Genomic DNA, 26,046 nt, shown 5'->3' with positions numbered 1-26,046 from the left:
TTAGATCGAAGACGCTCAAACTGACGATCCCTTAGCAAAACCTGCTCATCAAATAAACTAGGATTTCAATCTTGGGATTTCTCGAGCACAGGCCGTAGCTGTCGCTTGTTCCTTCCCTTGTAAAGAGAGTATTCATTCACTTGTGCGAAAAGCACTACCATAGCTTCCATTAATTGGTTTAGGCTTCAAGCTTAACAAAATTTGTTGGAGAACTAACGGATACCAGATTAATTATTAACCTTCTGGATGGTTAGCAAACCAGTTCATCTCATAGAACAATGTTCCAACTTGATCCTACTCTCATAAATACTCGAGAGTGATTGTCCCGGTTAGACACATGCATAGCTCGTGCATAAAAGCAATACGCAATTTATGAGTTCCTCAAAGATTTAACTTTGATCAAAGACCTGCCCTCTTACTTAAAGTTCGAGGGTCTTCGGTTCAAAATCTTAGGAGTCAATTTGAATGCCATTACTCCAAACTTTCTCGGATAGCCACATATCCGTCCAGGAGGGATAACAAAAATTTGATGTTTCTGTGTTCAATGGTTCCTGTCCCACTGCGGAGATTAGATTCTATGTACATGGAGGTGTACACTTTCAGCTTGTATTGCTGACTCCACCATCTGCAGATGCGTCTACAAAATTCGAGCAAAAGTCCTTCGTAAAATTTCTTCATCTTTCCTTCCTCAGAGAGGGTCAAGTGTGAAGCTACCTTGGCAGGAGTGAACCACTACTTGCTTTGACCCGCTTATGTTCCTATTGGGCAAACCGATCTCAATCTTCTTGGATGCCTTCCGCAAAGGGTAGAGGAAAAAAATTTGTCGGAAAATTCAGCCTTGAATTGAATCCAAGTCTTGTTGTAAGTTCCTTGCAGAGCTTTGGTATACCACCAAGTACTTGCAATTCCCTTGAGGTGTTTGGTCACATGCCTCACCTTCGACGCTTCTCAGAAATTGTTGTTTGCAAAGGCAACTTCAGGTAGCTTTCGAGACATCTTCCCTTCGTCAAAAGGATCAAACTTGACTGAGTGTTGTGAGGTCTAAAGACCACCTTCATATCCTTCCCAAAATGACGAGATTTCTTGGCTATGGTTTTGGATTGATGTTCATGGATATTTTCTGGGTTCTAAAGGATCTTGAGCATTCCGCTCCTCGGATTCTCTAGGTTCTTGAGCATCATGCTCGTCACCCTCTTAGAGAATCCCAAGTCTTGTCGACTTCTTGCAGAGAGAAAAATTTTCCCAACTCTGCGAGCTTTTCCTGCAGGGCTTAGGGTTTCGCTTGCTTACTTCTCTCTTGGCTTATCATGGCTTCTTCCCGTATCTTCCCAGATTCGTCCTCCTTTATAGAGAAAGAGGGAAGCCAGAGGTATAGGGAGAAATAGAGAGAGAAAGAGAGTGAGAAGATCGACACAGTACTAGAGACCAGAAGATGGGTTGGTCCCCCCCGTAATAGTATCTTTAAATCCATAGCAATGCTTTCCCAGGGCGGGTGGGAATGGGTAAAGGCTGTAGTAATCCCTGTGCCTTATGCCTGTCAAACTTGACCTTTTGGCATACTAAACAACTGCGAACAAAGTCATCCACATCCTTTTTGAGTCTCGGCCAATAGAAGTAACGCTCCACACCCTTCAAGGTGGTATCGATGCCGTGGTGACCCGTAAAAGGTGGATAATGGCACTCTATCAAGATCTTTTCCCTCAAAGGCTGTGTAACTGTCACAAGGCGGGCACCAGGTGCCAATAGAAAAGAACAGACTGAACAGACTTTTAGCACTTCAATAACAAGTGAACTAAAAGAGAGAGACGACACGCGACACGGAGTCGCGGAATTCCACCCTAGAGAGTATTGGCCCCAAACCTTGGCGCCCCTTTCGGTATTTCTTTATATTGCATCATCAAAGTACAAGCCGGTACTCTAGACTCTGCACCTTCTCCAGGAAGCATGCCAGAGAATGAGCCCTAGCCTCATATTTAAAGGCCCTTGGCCTAAAAAGCAATTACAGTAAAAAGATTTTAAAACTCAAAAGCTTCTGGTCTAGAAGCAAAGCCAAAAGCTGCCAGCGTAAATCATAGAAATCCGTACAGCTTGCCACGTCATCAGCCAGCGCAAAACGCGAAAATCTGCCCTTAGGGTTAGGGTTAGGGTTTTTGGCAGCAGAATTAGGGTTTGCAGGTTTTAGGGTTAGGTTTTCGGGTTTCAGCAGTTAGGGTTTTTGGCAGAAATTAGGGTTTGCAGGTTTTAGGGTTAGGGTTTCCAGAATTAGGGTTTCAGCAGGAACTGTCAGAGGATGACTCCTAAGTAGAACCGTTAGAAATGGGTCAGAATCTGATCTTCCTTGCCTTTTTCTTGTTCTTTCCAAAACTTTGATTATTGCTTTGTTTCTTGCCTTTCTGTCCTCCTCGCTCGAGTCGGAGGAGGAAGAGCTAGAGGAATTGTCAGAAGAAGAAGAAGAACTGGGTAGTCCTTCAAAACGTACATGCTTCTTTTGTTTGCGTGCATTTGCAAAGGAAGATTGACGGCCAAAGTAACCGCTGTAGTTAGTCTCCTTCTTGTGCTTCTTCAATTGTTTCTCTGATGGTTTCTTCGCGTCTAGAAGTTGATTGATTTGCTTTTCGACGACATGATTAAGTTCTTCAGTGAGCATCCTTAGAGTAGGAGGTTTCTTAGAGTAGGAGCTATAGTGCTCTCATTTTTGGCAGGCCCGATGGGACTAACGTAGGGTTTTCATATTGAAATTTACCCTTACCTTTCTGAGGTGCTCAACCCCCACTAGCTAATGCACCTTGGACTCACCAAGTTGTCACAGGTGAAAGATAGGGACATAGCACAGACCTTCCATTATTATGCCAAACAGCTCATGGCTTGGCTCCTAGAGGCAGCTACACTACCAGCGTCCTCAAAGCGGAAAAGGATGTTGACAAACATCATCACAAAGATTCTGACAAGGCTTCCTGCTCCTCTGTAGCTAAAGGGAAAAAGTTCATAAAGGTACATTGATACTTTTTCTGCACTTCAATTATTGCCTTTTTCTAAGAGTGATTACACACCATAACACACTGTTTGTCACACCGCATGTAGCTTCACCTTCCCACATCCATCAAGAAGAATCACTCACTCCTACACAAACTCCTTTGTTTAATTGGATACATTTTTGGAGGTTATATATCCCTATTTGACTCCCTCCTTTTGCATATGAACCAGCCAAATTTGCTTGCTCGCCAATGACTGCCCCTTTCTTGTCACATGTAGAAGTGCCTCCCACAGTAATCGCAACGGTGATTGGACCAAGGCTAATTGTTGAGATGTCGAGCTCTACACCTTGAGTTGGCATCCACTACGGGTCTTGGCCGTTTACAGCATTTACTCACTGGCGTGTTAGGTGACCGACACGGAGGATCTTTGCCAGTGATTCTACAGCTGGACTACACATAGTGCCAGCCTAGTACGCTTCTAGCGAGTTCACACTTAGTGATCGCATGTACATATGTGCTACTTTTCAGCTTTAGCACTTAGTCATTTTGTACTCTCTTTTCTGTAAAGAAGAAGAAGAAGCTTTCCATCTCTGTGTGCTTTGTGCTTGTCTTGTGTATCTCTCTTGCATCCTCATTCTTTATATGGTATCAGAGCTTGGTGCAGGCAAGAGAGACTAAGAGAGCAAGAGCATCACAATCCCTTCGTTCGCAATCCACGACCAGATGCCAAAGTTTCGCACAAGTTTCTAAACAGGTCTCCAAAGTGCAGTATACAGAGATTTATTGTACAAGTACAGTGGTTGTATGTACGCTTGATTGTGGACACTTGTTGAGTGTAGAAAGCATTACAGGTACCACGATAGCAGGTTCAACAGATTTGCAAGTTTTTGCAGATTGCAGCTATTTTGTCTTAGTGCTTCAAGATGTCTGACGGTTTCAGTCAGATTGTTACTGAGAAGCTTGAGAAAAATAACTACCCTGCATGGAAGTTCAGAATAACAAATTTCCTAAAAGGAAAAGGTTATTGGGACTATGTAGAAGGAGACAATGAAAAGGAACCAGAGATTCCCGAAGCAAATGCTACAGCAAAACAAAGGAAAGCTTTGAGGGTCTGGCAACAAGGCCAGAGCAAAGTGATGTATTGACTTTCTATGAGCATCACAGATGGCATGATGGGCTATCTACAGGATGCTGAAACCCCCGCCATTGCATGGAGAAACTTAGGCAGAGTGTTCGAGGTGAACACCAAGGCCAGGAAGCTTCAACTAAAGTCGGAGCTAAATCAGGTTAAGAGGAACAACCTCCCAATCAATGATTATGCCTTGAAGATCAAGAGTATCATTGAGGCTCTTGGATCTATTAAAGTCTCAGTGGAAGACGATGACATTGTCCGTGCATGCTTGGATGGTTTAGGAGATGAGTATGTACATTTTAGGTCTTCCATGAATACAAGAGACGACATCCCCGTGCTCCAAGATTTGATTTCTATGCTTATTTTTGAGGAGAAGAACCTTGACACATCTTCTTCTCATGGCATAAATAATTCTGAACATGCCTTATATTCTAACTCCAACAGAGGTAGAGGTAGAGGTCGTGGTCGAGGCCCAAGGGGTTGCAGGGGCCAATTTCTGGAAGGTCAATCAAATCAAAACAATACAGGTGGCAGGGGAAACCAGTCTCAAGGCAGGGGGAGTCAAAGAGGTCGTGGTGCAGGATCAAGCAGGCAGCAACATACTCCAGATAGCAGAGAATGTTGGACTTGTGGTGAAAGAGGTCACATATCACGTGACTGTCCAAAGGGAAAAGCAAGTGGAAAGAGAGAACAAGGCAACTATGCATCTACTAGCAGAGATGCAGATGACAGCAAAAACGAACGCATGTTTGTTATGCAGCATGTAATGAATACAATGAATGCAGAGAATTCCACCCAAGATGATGTTTGGTATGTGGATTCAGGTGCCTCTAATCACATGACGTCTCGTGGAGAGTGGTTTAGAGATATGCGCAAACCAGATGTGTTAGTTTATATGCAGACAGGAGATGACACAGCTCACCCCATTGCTCATGTAGGGGACATACCTCTAAATACGAAGAGTGGGAAATCAAAGTACTTAGCAGATGTACTTCATGTTCCAAACATTACAAAGAATCTTGTTTCTGTTGGACAAATGGTTGAGCAGGGTTTGCAGGTTCGCTTCAATCCAAATGGCTGTAAGCTGATCACAGAGGGCAAATGTGTGGGCAGAATGTTTACGCTGAATGTAGACATGCCTGAGGTAAAAGCTGCATTATTTGCACAGGGCACAGGTGTTGTGGCTGATGTTGACATTTGGCACAAACGCATTGGCCATGTCAATGAGCAGAGATTGCGCAGTATGCAATCAAAACAGATTGTAAAAGGTTTGCCCAAATTCAAGGTGGATGGTATGCATAAAGTGTGTGCAGCATGCCAGTTTGGAAAACAGTCAAAGGGCTCATTTCCACATGAGCGCAATGTATGTAAAAAGCCACTTGAGGTGGTGCACACATATGTTTGGGGTCCAACCGATACTGCAAGTATACATGGTTGTAGATATTATGTCTCTTTCATTGATGACCATACAAGGAAAGTATGGGTCTACTTCATGCGTAACAAAAGTGAAGTGTTTGGTCACTTTCAAGACTTCAAAGTCATGATTGAGAAGGAGACAGATATGCAAATCAAGACATTGAGGTCAGATGGAGGGGCAGAGTACTTCTCCAATGATTTTTCAGATTTTCTGCGAATGCATGGTATACGCAGACAGTTTACATGCAGATATACTCCACAACAGAATGGGGTCGCAGAAAGGAAAAACAGGCACATTGCAGAGGTTGCACGTGCATTGATGAATGAGAAGAACATGCCTCATCATTTCTGGGCTGAAGCCGTAAATACAGCTGTGTACATTATGAACAGGACACCTACAGCTGCGGTGCATGATGTAACACCTGAGGAAAAGTTTACAGGTACAAAGCCTGATTTGGCACACTTGAAAGTGTTTGGCTGCATAGCTTACGTGCACGTATCAGATGAGTTGCGTAGGAAATTGGATCCTAAAGCAGAGAAATGTATTCTTGTGGGATATTCCCTTGAACAAAAGGGGTACAGGTGCTACAATCCTACTACACGAGAATTACGAGTGAGCAGAGATGTAGTCTTTGATGAGATGAGCAGCTGGTACAGTAATGCACATGGCACTATTGGGGCTGATGTAAAAGATGATGTGGTTGTACAAAATGTGAGGCCACAGTCACAGGTTTTGAGTGGACCACAAGAGTCCTCTTCTCGTGGCTCTGTTGAGAAACCATGGAATGGTAGACTACGTATGCAGGTTACTCCACCAACACGTACAGGGAATGTATCACGAAAAGGAAAGGAAAAGGTTGATGAACCTCCCTTTATGGCTGATGCATCATCAGGTTTTTCACATGTAGACATGGATTCAGATGGTTCTGAACAAAGTCTTGATGAGGAATTTGGAATTCCGGCTGTCAGGACACCTGGTGTAAGGAAAGTACAAGAAGATGCTAGAGGGCAAAGGAGTGACCCAGGACCGCGCAGATCTAATAGAGTCAGAAATCCAGTTCAGAAATTGACTTATGATGGGTATCTAGCGCATCACCAAGCCTACATGGCTAAGGTGATACAGGATGTGGAGCCCACATGTTTTGAGGATGCAGTTGGAAATGTGCATTGGGATGATGCAATGAATGAAGAGATGGCTGCATTGGAAGCAAACGACACATGGGAGTTGGTGCCATTGCCAAGTGGCAAGAAAGCTATTGGTTGTAAATGGGTGTATAAAACCAAGCATAAGGCTGATGGTAACATTGAGCGTCACAAGGCAAGGCTGGTCGCAAAGGGTTATGCACAGACGTATGGCATAGACTATGAGGAGACCTTTGCTCCAGTGGCAAAGATGACGATTGTGAGAGCTGTCATAGCAATGGCTGCATCTAGAGGATGGATTATGCATCAAATGGATGTAAAGAATGCCTTCTTGAATGGTGAGTTGCAAGAGGAAGTGTATATGAATCAGCCACCTGGTTATGTCGATCCAGGTTACCCAGATTATGTATGCAGACTTCTCAAAGCTTTGTATGGTTTGAAGCAGGGCTCTAGAGCATGGTATGACAGGATTGCCAAGTATCTTGTCAGTATTGGTTTTAGGAGAGCTCATGCTGATCATTCACTCTATGTACGTGAGAGTGATGTGGGGATTGTGGTCATTACCATATATGTAGATGACCTTATTATTGTTGGTGACAATGCTATGGAGATTGACCATGTGAAGGGTCTTCTCAAACAAGAGTTTGAAATGAAAGATTTAGGCGAGTTGCGCTACTTTCTTGGCATTGAGGTGATCGGGACTCCAGAGGGTGTATGGCTATCACAGAGACAGTATGCTTTGGACATGTTGTCAAAGTATGGTATGGCTGATTGTAAGCCAATTTCTATTCCCTTGGATGTGAATGCAAAGCTGAGTGCAGAGAAGGGTGATGTTGTTGAGGATGTCAACATGTACAGGAAGATTGTCGGTAGTCTAATCTACTTGACTATCACGAGGCCAGACTTGAGCTACACAGTAGGCTTGGAGAGTCAGTTCATGCAGCTTCCGAGGAAGCCACATTTTGATGGAGTACGACGCACACTTAGGTATGTGCAAGGTACTCTTGACTACGCATTGTTCTATGCAGCAGATGCACCATTAGCATTGTATGGGTATACAGATGCAGATTGGGCAGGTAGCATTGTTGATAGGAGATCTACGAGTGGCTTCATGTTCTCTTTTGGGAGTGCTGCTGTTACTTGGAGCAGCAAAAAGCAGCCTACGGTTGCTTTATCGAGCACAGAGGCCGAGTACAGAGGTGCAGCAGTTGCGGCGTGCGAGGTAGCTTGGCTACGCACATTACTTGAGGACTTGGGAGTGCAGGTGGACCAGCATATTTTCATCCATTGTGACAACCTCAGCAGCATGCAGTTGGCTAGGAACCCAGTGTTCCATGACAGGACCAAACACATAGAGGTCCATTACCACTACGTTCGAGAGCGAGTGTTGGCGGGCGACATCGACTTGGTCTACGTCAGCACAGAGGAGCAGATAGCGGATATCTTTACCAAGGCCCTCGGAGCTGAGAAGCTTCGACGTTTCCGGACTATGCTTGGACTCTGCGACATGCAGAGCTCGAGGGGGAGTGTTGAGATGTCGAGCTCTACACCTTGAGTTGGCATCCACTACGGGTCTTGGCCGCTTACGGCATTTACTCACTGGCGCGTTAGGTGACCGACACGGAGGATCTCTGCCAATGATTCTACAGCTGGACTACACATATAGTGCCAGCCTAGTACGCTTCTAGCGATTTCACACTTCGTGACCGCGTGTACATATGTGCTACTTTTCAGCTTTAGCACTTAGTCATTTTGTACTCTCTTTTCTGTAAAGAAGAAGAAGAAGCTTTCCATCTTTGTGTGCTTTGTGCTTGTCTTGTGTAGCTCTCTTGCATCCTCATTCTTTACACTAATCTGCTGATTTCCCCCTTCATTTTCACGTGACACATCCAACCCTATGTGTCTGTGGGCAAGCTACGGCATGACCAGGGTGCAGTTCAATCAAGTCAGTCTAGATTAGGAAGTGATCTGGCACTTTTGTGAGTCTGTTCGTAGACCGTGCATGTCCAGGCACTTAGATTAGATGCATATCCTCCGATTGCACACAGCATGATCATCAGCATTCCCATCAAAATCCATCGGGGGAATTTTCCAGTGCATTAAACCTATTTTCCCTATTTTTGACTTTTTTCACTTATTTTTTAAGTGACTTTTGTTGGGAACTAGGTAGGGCAATTTTGCTAAGATAATATATAAGCAAACCAGAGCTAGGACTTTTTGGCAGAAGAGGCAACAGGAACTTCGCGTTCAACAGGCACCTTCTCAACAAGACCCCCAACCGGCGGTAAACCCTTGCGTTTTCAGCCACAGACCCAAGATCAGCCCAGTGTTTTTCATCAAGAGCAACCTGGCGATAGCAGGACCAAGCAAGACACCTGGCGTTTTTGCAGATTGACCCCAGATCAGCCTAGCGTTTTTGGGAGCAGCATATCAACCTAGCGTTTTGCGGTTCCTCCGCGGCATATCAATAAAGAGGACCAGCGTTTTCAGTTTTCAGCAGTCAGATCCCGCAGTACGACCCCCAAACCTCGCAGATCTCACCTTCCCGCAGCAGATCCTCGTCGCAGATTCAACACGGAAAATGCAGAATTCAGCATTTGCATTTTCAGCGCGTCGTCGTCGTACCGTCGTCGTACCGTCGTCATCACCGACATAGAGTCAGAATTCAGCAGATAAAGATTTGCAGATTTCAGCCATTAGAGATTCCAGATTTCAGCTCGTCTCATTGTCGGCCTCATCGTCGTCGACATCGTCGGCAAGTCCAAAGCATTACAGAGATTTGTGCAATCATAAGTAGACCGCTCTCGCCATAGAGAGTGGGGCCCTTGGAGGAGGGTTTGACAACTTGATTGGTGTCGTATTCTTCTCTCTCTATCTCTCAGTCTCAACACTTTCATTCACAGTGTTCACCACTTTGTTTGTGTCCATTGCACTCTCTCACTAAAGGAACAAAAGGCTCTCCCTTCTGTAAGTAAAAGGAACCTTGAGCACAGTTTGGAGCACTCATCTTGAGCAAAGTTCAACATTCACTTCCGCTGCACCTTACATTCGTATCAGAGCTTTGGCAGTGTTCTGTATCACTCAAGCAAAGAACCACATAATTTTTTTTGCTTGTTGCGGTTGCATGTAACCCAAGTCCTCTTGGGCGTGTCGATTCCTAATCATGTTTTTGAAGAGTGACAGGAAACCCAAGAAAGAAGGGCTTGTCCAGCCTCCCCTTGTGCCTCTTTTCACTCATTGAGAGGGGACCGTGCACTTAGCGGCCGGCCAATTGACGTGAGGTAGGAAAAAAGCAACCTTGGTGTGAGCGCAAGGCCGCCAAGGGATGCGCCCGTGGAAAAGAGCAAAACGCTGGTGAAGAGAAGATCCTTCTCTAACACAAATTGCAAGCGAAAGAACCCAAGAACCTCAAGACACTTAAGAACCCAAGACCCACAAGATCCCAAGTTTCTTGTGAACTGAAGAACCCAAGACCACAAGAACCCACAAGAATCCAAGACTTCAGTGGATGGTCATCACCCGAAGCGCTATGGATACTTTGCATGAAGGTGGTGAGCATGGGAGTAGCGAAGAAGAATTTTCCCCACCAGGAGGTTTTTTTGACCCTCCCCCTTCCCCATCTACGCCAAGGATTGCACTAGATCCTATGGAGGCTTGGTGCAAGACGATGATGGACATGATGACAATGTGGCACAAAGAATGGCAGCCATGGAGCGTGAGTGCGAGCAATTACGCTTGGAGGCCAAAGAATTGGATCGCAAGTACGCAGAAAGAAAAACATAATTGAATCGCAAGAACGTTGTTCATTCTTCCTCTCTCATTTCTGATGTGCAGGCGAAGATTGAAGAGATTCGGGAAAAGAAGGCTCTCTCAGTCTCTTCTTCTCCAAAGCATGACACACAGGATTTGCATGATGATAAGCATAATAAATTGAATGACAATGACAAGCATGATGATTTGCATGATGATCAACATGTGATTTCTCACACTCATGATGATTTGCATGAAGATGATGTGATTGTTCACAAGGATGATGTGTTAATTGATACTTTTTCTAGTGAAGCTAACCTCATTGCATATTCAATCAATCACGAAGAACCGATCTTGGCTTTCGAGTCGAGGTCTACAGAACCCCCACAGGAAGATTTGATCAAACACGAAGAATCGATCTTGGCTCTCGAGCCTATGTCCAAAGAACCCTTACAGGAAGTACCATGTGTTCGAATGATTTGTCAACACGCATTGTTCGAGTGTTTCATTCGTGATCGTTTCCTATATTTTAGTCAGCGTCTTTATGTGATCCCTTTTCCTAGGCATGACATTGTATGTTGAGCACGTTTCACTCATGGATGCGCACGGATGTATGCGGATTTCTCATAAAAAGATAACATGTATGCATTCAAGGAAGTCACATTCCATGTCTCTTCCTTGGCACGACACAGTTGTAGAAAGAGCACAAGACAGTATGAGCACCAAGCATGGGCATTTCCGTTGTGAATTGCCACAGTTGATTGATTTAGATCAGAAGAGAAAGGTTCGATCTCATTGTTTGTGTGTGTGTGGTGAACATCATGGCACTCCGTCTCTATGTTCATCTCCATTGCATGCAGTGTTTTCGAACGAATAGTATTTTTCTAGTCACTTTACATGGAATGGGTATGTTCATGTTTTTGTGTTGGAAGTGGTTTTAAGAATTTTTAGCCATGGAGATTCTTGAAGAAGATAGACGCATGACTATAGACGAAGTTGAAGCAGTGAAGATGATTTTGTGTCGCTTTCGGCGCGGCCCAAAGAAGCAAGCGTTGCAGACCTTTATGAAGTTCAAGTATCGCATGACCCACACATCAGAGTGGGCCGACGAAGAGTCCTTTTCAGGATTCCGGATGTTATTGGCGATCTCCCTCGACGCCATACAGTTCGGTACTAGTACCTCACTTTGAAAAGGAGGGGATGTCACGTGACACATCCAACCCTATGTGTCTGTGGACAAGCTACGGCATGACCAGGGTTCAGTTCAGTCAAGTCAGTCTAGAATAGGAAGTGATCTTGCACTTTTGTGAGTCTGTTTGCAGACCGTGCATGTCCAAGCACTTAGATTAGATGGCATATCCTCCGGTTGTACACAGCATGACCCCAGATCAGCCTAGCGTTTTTGGGAGCAGCATATCAACCTAGCGTTTTGCAATTCCTCCGCGGCAGATCAATAAAGAGGACCAGCGTTTTCAGTTTTCAGCAGTAAGATCCCGCAATACGACCCCCAAACCTCGCAGATCTCACCTTCCCGCAACAGATCCTCGCCGCATGGTCATACTCCACAAAGTTTTCAGATTCAGCCCGGAAAATGCAGATTTCAGCATCTGCGTTTTCAGCACGTCGTCGTCATACCGTCGTCATTGACATCATCACCGACATAGAGTCAGAATTCAGCAGATAAAGATTTGCAGATTTCAGCCATTAGAGATTCCAGATTTCAGCCCGTCTTGTCATCGTCCTCATCGTCGGCAAGTCCAAAGCATTGTAGAGATTTGTGCAATCATAAGTAAACCGCTCTCGCCATAGAGAATGGGGCCCTTGGAGGAGGGTTTGACAACTTGATTGGTGTCGTATTCTTCTCTCTCTATCTCTCAGTCTCAGCACCTTCATTCATAGTGTTCACCACTTTGTCTGTGTCCATTGCACTCTCTCACTAAAGGAACGGAAGGCTCTCCCTTCCGTAAGTAAAAGGAACCTTGAGCACAGTTTGGAGCACTCATCTTGAGCAAAGTTCAACATTCACTTCCGCTGCACCTTACATTCATCTGCACCGGAGCCTAATATGCGGATGCTTGCGTTGTTGAAAGCTCAAAGAGAACATTAAAAGAAACCCGCAATATCTGGGAAGTCCAAACTGTTGCAATCTATGATCAAAACAGAATGCTGGTCTGCCAGAGCCCATTTCGCTTTTGCCTTACTCCTCACTCCTTTGTCTGGTCATCCGTCTCAATCTTCACAATTTTGCAGGAGCTACATCCGACGATGTTCGATACCCATGTCTGGATAGCACAACGCTTATGTGTATATGCTAGACATAGTGTATGGGTGCAGCTTCACCTTGCAGTATTTCTGCTGCTGGCTATATGGCTGTAAGCTCTTTCAAAGCCCTGTGCTTAGATTAAAAGAAAAAGGATTAGCTCTTGCGTTTGTTTTTTGGTGACAATCCTTGATTGTAACCTCTAGCTTTATGACGTGTTTTCTTTTGGTAAAGAATGGAAGAAAGGAATTAATTGTAGGGTGTGAATCGAAGTGATAATAAGGGTTTGAACATGGATTTTTAGGTGCTTTGATGTTTGAGTTGTCAATAGGGCATGCTTGCCACCACCCATGTATATATGTATGCATGTGTACTCAATTGATTCTCAATAAGAAGACTCTTGATAGTAAATTTGTTCTATGCTGCAGCTGACATCACTGAAGATTTTTCAAAGGATTCTGCTTTGGTTCCACCTGCAAAGAAAGGCAGGGGAAGGAGACAATAGGAATACCTGAAATTTTGCTGATTCAGGTCATCAGCTTGTAACTGATTGTTGATATACCAGACTCTCATTGAACCTTGTTTGCTATCAATAGAAAATTGGACATGCAGCACTACCCGCCTATATATCCTGAGCCACTTTTCAGTTGTTGGGTACTCAATTTGGTGGGCATTTATACGATTTGTTGATTGAATTCTGCTATCAACATTCCTACAGTCCAATGCATTTTTAGTGTATTGGGGATACAATTTGGTGGTGGGGTCTTTTGTCTTATGTTTAGGTTGCATTTCTTGCAATGTTTTCTTTTCGGCTTACATATGGCCGTAGCGAAGCATGGAACTCTTGGGAGCAATTGTGGACCATTGGATGGCTTGCGGAATAGTGCCACATTGTAAGTTAATGATGACAAATTTTATTTCTTCCTTTTCTTATAACAGAAACATGAAGTAAGTATTTTCTCTTATATATGTAGACCACTGTGTGGGGTAGTTATACTATGCATCTCCAAAGTTATAAGAGTTATGACAGAAACACCCGGGGGGGGGGGGGGTGGGGTGTTTGTATTTGTACCTAGTTCTACGCCCACTAGTGGGCAGTGATGACGTTAGTGGGGATGTCGTAGTATTTAGCCAATACTATGCATGATGGAGCTGATGGTTATGCCATTTTGTGGATGACGACCATGACTCTATACCTAGTACTTGCCTTTAAAGGTGAATCTGGGCTTGTCCTCGATTCATCTAGGTATATATATTTGTTTTCATATTTTTATAAAGAGGGTAATTGAGTAGTCTCTCTCTCTCTCTCTCTCTCTCTCTCTCTCATGATTCTACCAACCCAAAGCAAGCAGTACGAATGAAGCACTAGTCATTCATACAATTCTTGTCAGCTTACCTATCACGGCAAACTTGACTTATGTATGCATTAGTAGATATATTTGAGCCATAGCTCTATTGGATACTGCATTAGAGAGGTCCATCAGGATTATGTGATTACAAGCTCTATCTGATCTTTAATACACCTTTTGTTTGTTGTTTTGCACATAGGATAAATTGGATGATTATACATGACATAGCCATCAGCACCTTATCTTATAAGAGTAAATCAAATAGAATGCTTGTAAGCATGTTTTCAAAAATGTTCCACTCTGCTAAAACATATATTTCCAGACACATTGCATCAAGATTGTTAAGCTAACCCCAACAGGCTGCATGAGTTGACGTGTTTTGGATGTTAAAAATGTAATATGTACTGGACATGTAGGGTTATAATCTGCAGGAGCTTCTTGTGATTTAGTGAAAATATGGATTAACCTTGAAATATTACAATGTATGACACGACTCTTGATTGATGAGTGGCAAACAACATAGTGTTTGACAAGATGCTTAGTTCATGAGTAGCAATATTTTCGTTGTATTTATATTCTCTCTCTCTCTCTCTCTCTCTCACACACACACACACACACACACACACACACACACACGATTTTTAATTTTTTATTTGTAAATCTTGTTTGCTAGAATTTACAGGTGGGAAACCTCAAAGCGAGGAAACCCACAGAAAGAAAGCGATACAAAAAGCGGAGCACTATGAGGTCAAAGTAAATCGTGTAAGCATCAAGAGTGATGTCTCCAACATCATGAGCGAAATGTAGCGCTTGACCAAGAGATAATTTGAAATATGGAAAGGGTTCAACATAAATGCTTTGAAATATCAAGGAGTTCCTATGGTGCCAGATGGCCCACAGAGTCCAAAATCTGACCCAGGTAAAGAACACCGCAAACTGAGGTTGCGATGACCGGAGCACCCCAAAAAGCAAAAAGCATCCGTGAAAAGTGCCACAGTCGAAGAACAGTTGACACTTGCCGAATGAAGGCTCTGGAATGGTAAAACCCGACAGTAAGTGTGGCATGGTCTCCTCAGCGTCAAGGCATCTTAGGAAGCAAGAAGGCGCAATATGCCGTGCATGTAATACACTGCCAACAGGTAGAGCTCCCACCAAGGAGTGCCACAAGAAAACACGTTCCTTCAAAGGTAGATGACTGCCAAATGCGAGATAATGTGTGTTTCCACCACAAGGATGACTCGGGAAGCGACCACAGCTGATTACCATGATGCACAATCCATACATCAGACTGCAAGATGGTATAGACATTGCCATCTGAAATGCAATCCAATTTGGTAGTAGCCATGTATGACATGACTCTTGATTGATGAGTGGCAAACAACATAGTATTTGACAAGATGCTTAGTTCATCAGTAGCAATATTTTCGTTGTATTTATATTCTCTCTCTCTCTCTCTCTCTCTCTCTCTCTCTCACACACACACACACACACACACACACACACACACGATTTTTATTTTTTATTTGTAAATCTTGTTTGCGAGAATTTACAGGTGGGAAACCTCAAAGCGAGGAAACCCACAAAAAGAAAGGGATACAAAAAGTGGACCACTATGAGGTCAAAGTAAATCTTGTAGGCATCAAGAGTGATGTCTCCAACATCATGAGCGAAATGTAGCGCTTGACCAAGAGATAATTTGAAATATGGAAAGGGTTCAACATAAGTGCTTTGAAACATCAAGGAGTTCCTATGGTGCCAGATGGCCCACAGAGTCCAAAATCTGACCTAGGTAAAGAACACTGCAAACTGAGATTGCGATGACCGGAGCACCCCAAAAAGCCAAAAGCATCTGTGAAAAGTGCCGGAAGGAAAACACAGTCGAAGAACAGTTGACACTTGCCAAATGAAGGCTCTGGAATGGCGCAACATGCCGTGCATGTAATACACTGCCAACAGGTAGAGCTCCCACCAAGCAGTGCCACAAGAAAACACGTTCCTTCAAAGGTAGATGACTTTGCCAAATGCGAGATAATGTGTGTTTCCACCACAAGATGACTCGGAAAGCGACCACAATTGATTACCATGATACACAATCCATACATCAGACTGCAAGATAGCATAGACATTGCCATCTGAACTGCAGTCCAATCTGGTAGTAGCCAGATTCCAATCAGAGAAGTGGGAGTCCACATCCAAAGGAGGAATGGGTTAGTGATCAACAAGAATCCTTTGAATTTCCCGCCAGAGAGGAGAATATTGAGGACCCAACCGAAAGCGGACACCGCATTAGCGAACGAAAGAACATAACCCGAGTCATCAACCTACTTGATGTACATGACAGATTCCTTTTTGGGAAAGAAAATGCACTTGGCGAGGAGACCGTTGAATCAAAGTTGAAGTGAAGGCCCTGCTCCAATGCAGAATCTCCAAAGGAAGGGAGTTACCCACAAAGGATTGTCCACCATGCCATGCCAAATGGGAAGTGACAACCTTCCAATCAACAATGAGAGAAGATGTGTCCTTCAAGCTTCCCAAAAACAACATCCCAATAAGTCGGTTTCCAATGACCAAAAGACGGAGTGACAATCTGCGTACACAAATGTGTGACCATGTGAGCTCGGGGTTGCTGCTGCTCCACCAAAACTGGCAACAACATAGATTTTCGAGCCAAAACATGACATCAAGTCCAAAATATTTAACCCTCCAAGCCACTTGGGAGAACATAGCTTGTCCATAGATAAACGCCGAAGACCCTTCGTGCTAGACGAGGTCCGCCAAAAATGCTCTTAAATACTAGACATGAAAGACTGCAAGCGCAATTGAGACCAGGATAGCGAAGGCAAGTAAATCTCCACATAAGCCACAAGGATGCATTGGACAATCCTGAGACGCACATGTAGTGGCCACGTGGACAATTTCCAATAATTTAACTTGGAATGCAGACGTTGAAGCACCCAATCCAGTTTGCATAGTCGATACATTCCAACCCAACGGCTAACCCAGATGGCGAACCACAACGTGCATAGGAATAATCTCCCCAGGCCACAATATCTTATGCCAGTATCAATCTTTTAGAGGCAATAGCTTGGATTTACTAAAGTTAACTTTGAGACCTACTGCCAATCCAAACAAGTGAAAAGTATGCATAATTTGCTGGACATCATCATAGTGATTGCAGGCAGAATCAAAGAGTAATCCGTATAGGCTTGGCCAGCAAAATGCTGTCCAGAAGGTAATGTTAGGCCATGTAATCTACCAGTGGAAGTCAAGGAATCTAAATACATAAACAAGGGGTGAGTAGCCATCACATAAAGCAAATCACTAAGAGGGCATTTCTGCCTTACGGACCGTCCCAAAGGCCAAGATTTTGTGAGAGATCCATCCAACAAGCCTGCAGAAGTGCTGTGTGCATGCAAGAAAAGCACGACACGGGATAACCTAGGCCCAAATCCCAAGTATTGCATGGTATCCGCAATGTAATCCCAAAGAACATTATCAAATGCCTTTTCAATGTCAACCTGCATAACCAAGACATCCTGTTGAGTGTAATTTGCATATTCCATATCAATGATGACATTTGCGAGGTTATCAATAATTTGGCATCGTGGAATGAAGCCGTATTGAGATTGATGCAAGCCTTCATGCAGAAAGCTCTTGAGTGGGTTAACAAGCATTTTTGCCATTAATTTATATACCACAGGCATGAGTGTAATAGGCCGCCAATGAGATGCTTAGGTATCAACTTGAGCAAACCTTCTTTCAAAGAGGAGGGCAATTCTTGCTGTTCCCAAGCCGTATTCATCATGAACAACATAGGCAACTTCAAATAATCCTAGGATGACAAGAAAAATTCCACAGAAAAGAAACCATCCCAACTAGGAGCTCTCCACCGACCCAAATCAAGCAAGTTGGCATACAATTCCGACTCAGTGAATAAATCTTCCAAGTCTTGAGCCTGGTGCATCAAAAGAATAGGAGTAACATGTGATAGAAACATGTGACGCGCTTGGAGAGCTTCTCTTGTGGGAGAAGAAGGGGATTCAAAAATCGTGCCATAATGAGAGTGTCGGGCTAGTGCTAGCTCCCGTAAAGTGGAGGTCCACTCCCCAGACGGTAATTTAACTCTCCGTATAGCTTGAGACTGCCATTAGTGATGCAAATGCTCAAAGAATTGTTTAGAAGCACATCCTTTATCTGCAAAAATCCTGTTGACGAGCTCGAGTCTGCCATTTGGCCAATTTCCTCTCATCATTGTGCCGTAACATAGTGCGAGCAGAAAGCAACTTAGTCATTTGAGTGTCAGTAAGAGAAGAATGATTAGCCAAGTGCATCAACCTGCTACAAGTATCCTTTGCCTGTTTAACGTGTTCCCTTAATTGTGACAAATAATCCCTGCCATAATCCTATATAACACATTGAACACGCATAAGAAAGCAAAACCAGGCTATGTCAATATCAACATACATCTGAGAGATCAAAGGCGGGATGATATCCATAATCATAGCGCGAAAAAGCTCATGTTTGGGATAAGCATTATTGACATGCAAAAGTCTCTGTGGGTAGGCAATCATTGACATCAAAAGAGCCAAAATGAAGTTTCAAACATACAGGAAAATGGTTCGAGAGACACATAGCATAATCAGTCCTCATCTCACATACAAAGTCATCAATCATATTGTTGCATGTGACAAAGATACCAGCGATCCAGCCAAGGGCGATACGTAGATTGAGCATTATGTTGAAAAGTGAATCCTGAATCAGGCGCATGCAAAAAGGGCCACAAATCAAGCCCATTACATGTCTAACATAAATAGATCCCATGATTGCCGTTCCGTATGAAGCATGTGAGAATGCCCAGTAGTATTATCCGCAAGGTTTGGTGCATTATTAAAATCCCCACAGAGAAATGCATTGGAACGCCAACAATAAGAGGAGATAGAACTCCACAACTGTGCCCTATCTGCAGAAGCTGTGTATGCATATAATCCTCCAAATTCAAAAAATTCCCCATTAACAATACATTGGATGACCATCCATCTCCGAATCGGGTCATTGATGAAGACCAAGGTTCGGAAGAGCTCATGTCGAACAAGCATAAGCACTCTAGAATAGCCAGCTGATCCTGCATAAGCTATCCAATAGCCCGCAAAGTAAGAAGTATGTCCTGGAAATTGATGCTGGTTATACTCTTGAATAACCAGAACGTCTGCTTTACATGTATGTACATAGTGCCAGATAAGCTGCCACTTGTCGTGATTGCATAAACCACGCACATTATAGGAGATGCAATTCAAAGAACTATGCATTATGTATGGTATATACAGTGGGTGAGGAAACGGGAAAAAGGGAAAACTTAGGTACCAGTGCCCATCGACACATCCTCTTCAGCTGTAGGTACCTGAGAAGGTGGGTAAATACCCGGACCAGGATGATTGAAAATAAAGGCACCTGGCGATGAAGAGGCTTCTCCTGTAACAACTTCCTTGTAAGAGTGAACAACCTTGTCCCAAGATTCAACCAAAGAAGTGGTCATTACAAGGGAGTTTTTTCTGAGCAACATTCTTCAAAGGGGCCACATAATTACGAGAAGCTGTCGGATTATGGGCTTTAGCAAATTTAGTGGTTTTCTTGGACATTATCCAAGTTTGAGAGGTTGAAACTTGTTCTTTTCCTTTATCTTTAATATTTGGAGAAGCAGAAAGTGCAAACAATTGTAATTGTTTCCCTTTGCCTTTATTCACCCCAGCTGTGGGGGAGGAGGTTGAAGCACCTTTGGTTTGAACCGTAGTAGAAGATTTCCGAGGTGAGTGAGGTTGAGGGGTAGGGACAATTGAAGGAGGTGGTTGCAGATTTGGTTTCGGACATTCATACTGCATATGACCAAATTTGCCACAGCGGAAGCAAGAGTTTGCAAATTTATGCCATTTAAGTTTAAAAGAATGCTTTCCAACCACTTCATCCCTAAAGTCGATCGAAATACTTGCTGATGTGGGGATATCCGTGTCCCACAGAATACAAAAACAATTTGTGTTTGCATCCAGCTTAGGAGGGGAAACGACTTTGCCCAATCGGGCAGCCAACAAGGGAAGAAAGTGACGCCAAGTGCGAGGAAAGTCTACCACCTCAACGTAGACGGGACACTTGTGACGAATGAGGCTCTGATAGTCCTTGGTGAGAGCCTAGGGCAGTACATGAGTCATTTGCGTATTGAAGAAAAGAGAAGACATTCCAAGAAAAGCATCCCGAGCATCCATGTCGGCTAGCAAGACTCCATAAAAGCTTCGCGCGTCAAAGTAAACCATTCGGACTGCTTGCCGTTTGAGTAGGAAATCAACCCATTGGCCTACATCCTGAGTCATAGGCATTCTACCCGGGAAAAAAAAATTCACCGCGTTAAGTGCATATTGAGCAACAAGATCCATAAGCTCATGTACATGAATGCGCACTTCCATGACGACAGCGGATCCTTCCCAAGCTTGACATGCATCCTCGAAGTACTCATGCAAACATTCTTTTAGAGCATCCATATCCGAACTTTCCATGGCTTTCCGACGCTTGTATATACACTGATCAGTAAGCTCACACACACCCATACACTCTTCTTTGGTTAGCCGAACTAAAAGCTAAACACAAAATTTTTGTAAGACCTTTTTCTTTAAAAACTTCCTCTGCACAAAACCACGACTTATTGTACATTCAGCTCAACACTCTTCCAAGCAGAGACTATACAAAAGACACGGAAAATTCCACTGCTAACTTTTTGAAGAACGAAGTTGCAAAACACTGTCAGATAGAAGATGTACATGAGGCTATTGTGAAGCAGCAAATTGAACTCCTCGCTTGTGCAGGTTTCACAGAGCTGAAAGGTCGCAGGGATAGAGCAGAAGTACGATAGTCCCGACTCAAAGTTGTGGACTTGCACGCAGCGCAACAACACCCACACACACACTCTCACACCTACGCATGCACACACGTAGAGCTCGTTGACGAGAACCGAGCTGCAGATAGTCGCGCATCAGCAGAAGCCCAAGATCGCGAGTAGGCCTGCCTACACGCAACACACACACACACACACACACACACACACACACACACACACACACACACACACACACACACACACACACACACACAGACGCGTATGCGTGCACCTATGGGCAGGTTGGGACTTGCGAGGTGGAAGGCTGCAGACTGTAGGTTTAGGGTTCGTGTCTCTGCCCATCTCCCCCCCCCCTCTCTCTCTCTCTCTCTCTCTCTCTCTCTCTCTCTCTCTCTCTCTCTCTCTCTCTCTTAGACACACACGTGCATGCGTGCGCGCGCGCACACACACACACACGATCACCTCATCTGGCTATGATTGCTTCATCTAGCTACTCACGCACTTACACTTGAGCTATTGATGTAGGAGATGGTTATTTTGTCTTGTGGGTAATTACCATGAGTCTATACCTGGTAATTCTTTGTGGTTTACTATTAGGATATTTTCCACTACTCATTTACCCTATATTTGATATATCACTATCGTGCCTCTTTAGCACTATCACTTTGACCCACACACGTCACTTTCATGTGTGGCTTACTTTTGGCCTATTCTATGCTTTGAAACTTCAGTTTCAAACTTGTAAACCACAATACTAATTTGAAACCTGACCTGTTCATTGAAAGACCTTCCTTTGGAGGCTTTAAAACTGGAGCTCTCCTCTGGGGCCAAACCCATTCATGCACTATCTCAGCTTAAGTAATGTCTTGGGGTTGGTATGCTTCGGGTTGTACTCACCATTAGACACTCTTGTGTGGAATAGCCTATACCTGGTTACTCTTGTCCCATTTTTTTTTGACTTAACCCTATCCTCTAAACAACCTTCCACTTGGTGCTTATATTCTATAGAGATGAACCCCCTTAAATATAGCTACAATTCATATCTTCCTCCATTTACCCTCTGGGTGCCTTGAGTTGTAATTTAATATTTCCCCTTCTGACATAACCTATCCCTATTTTTCCCACTTAACTTAGTGGTGGAGTTAATTTTTGTCCCCTTATATTCTCTGGGAACCTTGAAATTCAACCCCCTTAATCATAGTTACATTTCTTTCTGGGTGCCTTGAACTATAAAGTAGTTTCATTCCTTCTGGCATAACCTATCCTTAGCTTGACCACTTAAACTAATGGAGGGGTTACTTTTTCTCCTCCTTGTACTCTCTGGGAGCCTTGAAACTCAACCCCTCTCCTAACCCTAGGGTAAACCCTTGATGGATTTTTCATCAATGGGTTACTTTTTCTCCTCCTTGTACTCTCTGGGAGCCTTGAAACTCAACCCCTCTCCTAACCCTAGGGTAAACCCTTGATGGATTTTTCATCCTCTTGAGCATTATTAGCACATGTGGGAATTAACCCTTAAACTAACTATTGAATGGGGCATGTCTTTGGTGAAAATAATCCCTTAAACTAATAAACCAGGTGTATTCTAGTACATAGTGTTTAATGAATGTCACCCCTCCCGAGCGTGAGTGCATATGCTGCAGACTCCCACACTACCTATGGCTTATCTTGGGAGCCTTCACCATTAACTCTTTATAGCTTAGCACAATAGCTGCATACTTGAAATCCGGGACAATATTGTAAGCCGATCTTGGGGGATTCTCTGTCTGTCTCTGACTGGAATGCCATTCACCTTCAACTATTTATATAGTGGTGAGGGATGTTGTTCCCCTCACTTAGCCTTGGCATGCATTGTGTGTGCTTGGAAAGGTAGTTGAGTGAGTGATTTTTTTTTTCTACATTGGTTCTATGCGCCTACTGTGTGTGGGGGGTGTTGTATCCCTTCGTAAAGTTTAACAAATTTGGTGATGGTTGAACAAAGTAATGCATCTCAAGTCGGTGCCGAACTTTTGTTGGTACTTGATACATGCAATCTGTTGCTTTGTTCTAGTTTGTGGTTAATGTTGTGCCGAACTGTTAATAGTAGGGACATACCCTTAAACTATGTCCGTTTTGATTTCTGTCGTTGCTGAGGTATTGATGCATTACGAGCTTAAAAATATAGCACTTGAACCTCCAGATTTACATGCTTTTTGGACTCAGATTGGGTTGGTTGTTTTGACACGTGAGTGCACAAGTGGTTTTTGTTGCATGCTCGACAGTTCATGCATATCATGGTTGAGCAAGAAGCAACCTACTGTGGCCACTTCCAATTGTGAGGCTAAGTACATGGCAGTCTTCACAACTACGATTGAGTGTGTATGGATCATACGCCTTATGGCTGGATTGGATGTTGAACAAGATACTTCAAACATCATCTACACTGATAGTCAAAGTGCATTGTCAGTTGTGAGGAACCCAACTTTTCATGCTTGCACAAAGCACATTGAGATGCATTATCACTATGTCAAGGAGAGATTCTCAGCAGGAGAGATCAGCTTGGCTTATGTGCCAACACAGGGCAACCTTGCAAATCTGTCCACAAAGGCATTGGCTCGTTAGAAGTTTGAATCTTTTTGCAAAGCTTTGGGCTTACTCCCATTTGTGGAGTGATCATGCAGTCAGGGCATTGCACTTCCCTATACACTATGTGTCAGCTTTCGTTCACCGCATCACTCCCAGAGGGGATTTGTTACCATACATATGTGGTAGTGATGTGTGTGAACACATTTAGGACTACTTGGGCATTTTTTCCAACACTAAAAGGTTCCCCTCCCCCCCCCCCCCCCCCCCCGTGCATTGTATATATGCCCATCACTCTAGGGCTGATTGATCTTTCTATTGCACACTAAGTTATACTACTGTTTGTTGTGTGCCTTGAGCTTCTTCGTCTTCTCCAAGACGTATGTGTTTCCCTCCAACCCTATTTCCAACAGAGTCAAGGCATGCCATTGAAAAGATGCCCGAAAGTTAATTAGAGAGTAAGTGAATACCAAGGGTAGAGTCCCAATAAGTGCAAGATACCAAAAGGAGGAGCTTTTTTAAAGAGTTTTAGGATAAAACCTCGAGGATGTTCCCATATGGTGTATAGAGAATACTCATATTACATGGAGGGCCAACATAAAAGGCATGCCTCGGACATAAAACACCTAAGGGACGGGGTCAAGACAACTTCAAAAAGCCACAAAGTCTCATAATATTACTAAGCAATCCCAATAGTAGGATCATCTAGAATTGCATCAAGAAGACATTCTAGGTGTTTTTTAGAGTTTATGAGCCAAAACAATAGCATTAGTATGTGCGTGTGCTTGTGTGTAGGTAGGTAGTACTGTCTGGTTGATGTTACAAATTTCCACACTTGGATTTGTCATACTACATGAAAAGGCATGATGCTCCTAGTAGTGGCAATGGGAAGATGTCAAGGTGATTTGGGCAGTGGCATAACTCTTTTCAAAACATACTCTATGTGTGTGTGTGTGTGTGAGTGCTTGCATTGAGAGTCGAAGAGCTAAGACAAATTTTGCATAATTCAAACAAAAAAGGCGAAGTTGATTAATGGCTATGTCATGTTGCTCATTCATACATGCAATGTTCAAAGTGTTGATAGATTCATACGTTTTGGTGTATAGGTAGTATATAGTAAACATTCTGCAGAATTGATCACCTCACAAGGAAATCATTTTTAGATTCTATTATTGTAATGCTATTTAATCTCATTGTTTAAACCTATGATACATCTTCTAACATTTTAGCATTGGCATAAATATTAGGTATGTAAAAATATGTTTGAAGCAATGGAAGGAGAAGTGGATAATGCTACACGTGGAGTCCTTGCACAAGGGCAAAGGCAAGGATTGTGGGCCTTCAAGATTGCTTTGCTCTAGCTTACCTTTGAACAATCCAACAATGCAGTGGATTGTAGAAGGAACACAACTATAGATAGAAGACCCTAAATCGCAAATGAGCGACCCAAACATGAAGTCTATAATCATGTATCTTGGAGTGAGTTAGTCACTTGACAACTATTCTAGGTTTAGAACTTCATAGTCAGATGTCAGATATCAGATCAAATGAAATGAATAGTATCAAACTTCAAATAACTACATGTAAAAATTAGACAGATAATTGAACTAAACCGAAAGAATAGATTCACATGATGGGAACTAAGACAACTAGAAATTAGATATTCATATTTATGAGTTTAGGAGTACAACTATGGAAGTATAATTGATCCTACATTAAATGCTCAGTTACATGATAGTCCAAGAGTTCCAATGACCCATGAATGATACAATCGAGCTTTGCAAAAGATGGACTGATTGATCAATTGACGAACCAATAGACCCAAAATGAAAGTAATGGATCCTATTTATGTTGGTAATAGGGTTTTTGGGAAACACACACATCTTGGAGAAGATGAAGAAGCTCAAGGCATGCACAACAAAAATTATATTTCTTAGTGCACAATGGAAAGATAAGTTAGCCCTAGAATGATGGGTGTATACACAATGCATGGGTGAAAAAAACTCCTAGTGAGGAAAAAAATGCCTCGGTGGTCCTAAATGTATTCACACACATCAATACCACATGTATATGGTAACAAATCCCTGCTAAGAGTGATGTGGTGAACAGAGCTTGCACATATGTATAGGGAAGTGCCATGTCTTAAGTGCATGATCAATCCACAAAGGGAAGCAAGCCCAAAGCTTTGTGGAAAACTTGAAACTTTTCACGAGGCAATGCCTTTGTGAATGAATCTATAAGGTTGTCAGCACATAAGTCTACCTGATCTCTCCCATTGAGATTCTATCTCTAACGTCGTGATAATGCACCTCAATGTGCTTTGTGTGAGCATGAAAAACTGTGCTCCTTGCAACTGCCGATGCATTCTGATTATGAGTGTAGATGATGTTGGTAGTGTTCTGTCCAACACCTAGTGGTCCATATATATTATTCTTAAAACAATATTTATCCTTCTTAATTTTGTAGATGCCTTGCATTATGATTATGCTTGCATCAAAATTTTAGGAGAAGCTTTTTAAAGAAGGAGAGAATGCAATAGGTCGCATATTTTGTAAAAGACTTATAATTATTTATTAAAT

General features: G+C 43.2%; 1 protein-coding gene across 1 annotated transcript in view; it reads left to right on the top strand.

Annotated features, from left to right (window-relative positions):
- Positions 1-13,301, top strand: part of LOC147453916 (Signal recognition particle, SRP9/SRP14 subunit) — a 50,837-nt gene extending 37,536 nt beyond the window's left edge. The window contains exon 4 of the mRNA XM_086517223.1: positions 13,105-13,301. Within this exon, the coding sequence (XP_086373349.1) occupies positions 13,105-13,181 (77 nt within the window). The 3' untranslated portion in view covers positions 13,182-13,301. The remainder of the gene's footprint in view (positions 1-13,104) is intronic.
- Positions 13,302-26,046: the final 12,745 nt, after the last annotated feature.

The sequence above is a fragment of the Adiantum capillus-veneris genome, chromosome 7, assembly GCF_014529385.1.
Source record: "Adiantum capillus-veneris isolate H3 chromosome 7, ASM1452938v2, whole genome shotgun sequence".
Taxonomy (NCBI): domain Eukaryota; kingdom Viridiplantae; phylum Streptophyta; class Polypodiopsida; order Polypodiales; family Pteridaceae; genus Adiantum; species Adiantum capillus-veneris.
Note: the sequence above shows the minus strand (reverse complement) of the source record. Positions and strands in the feature narration are given on the sequence as shown.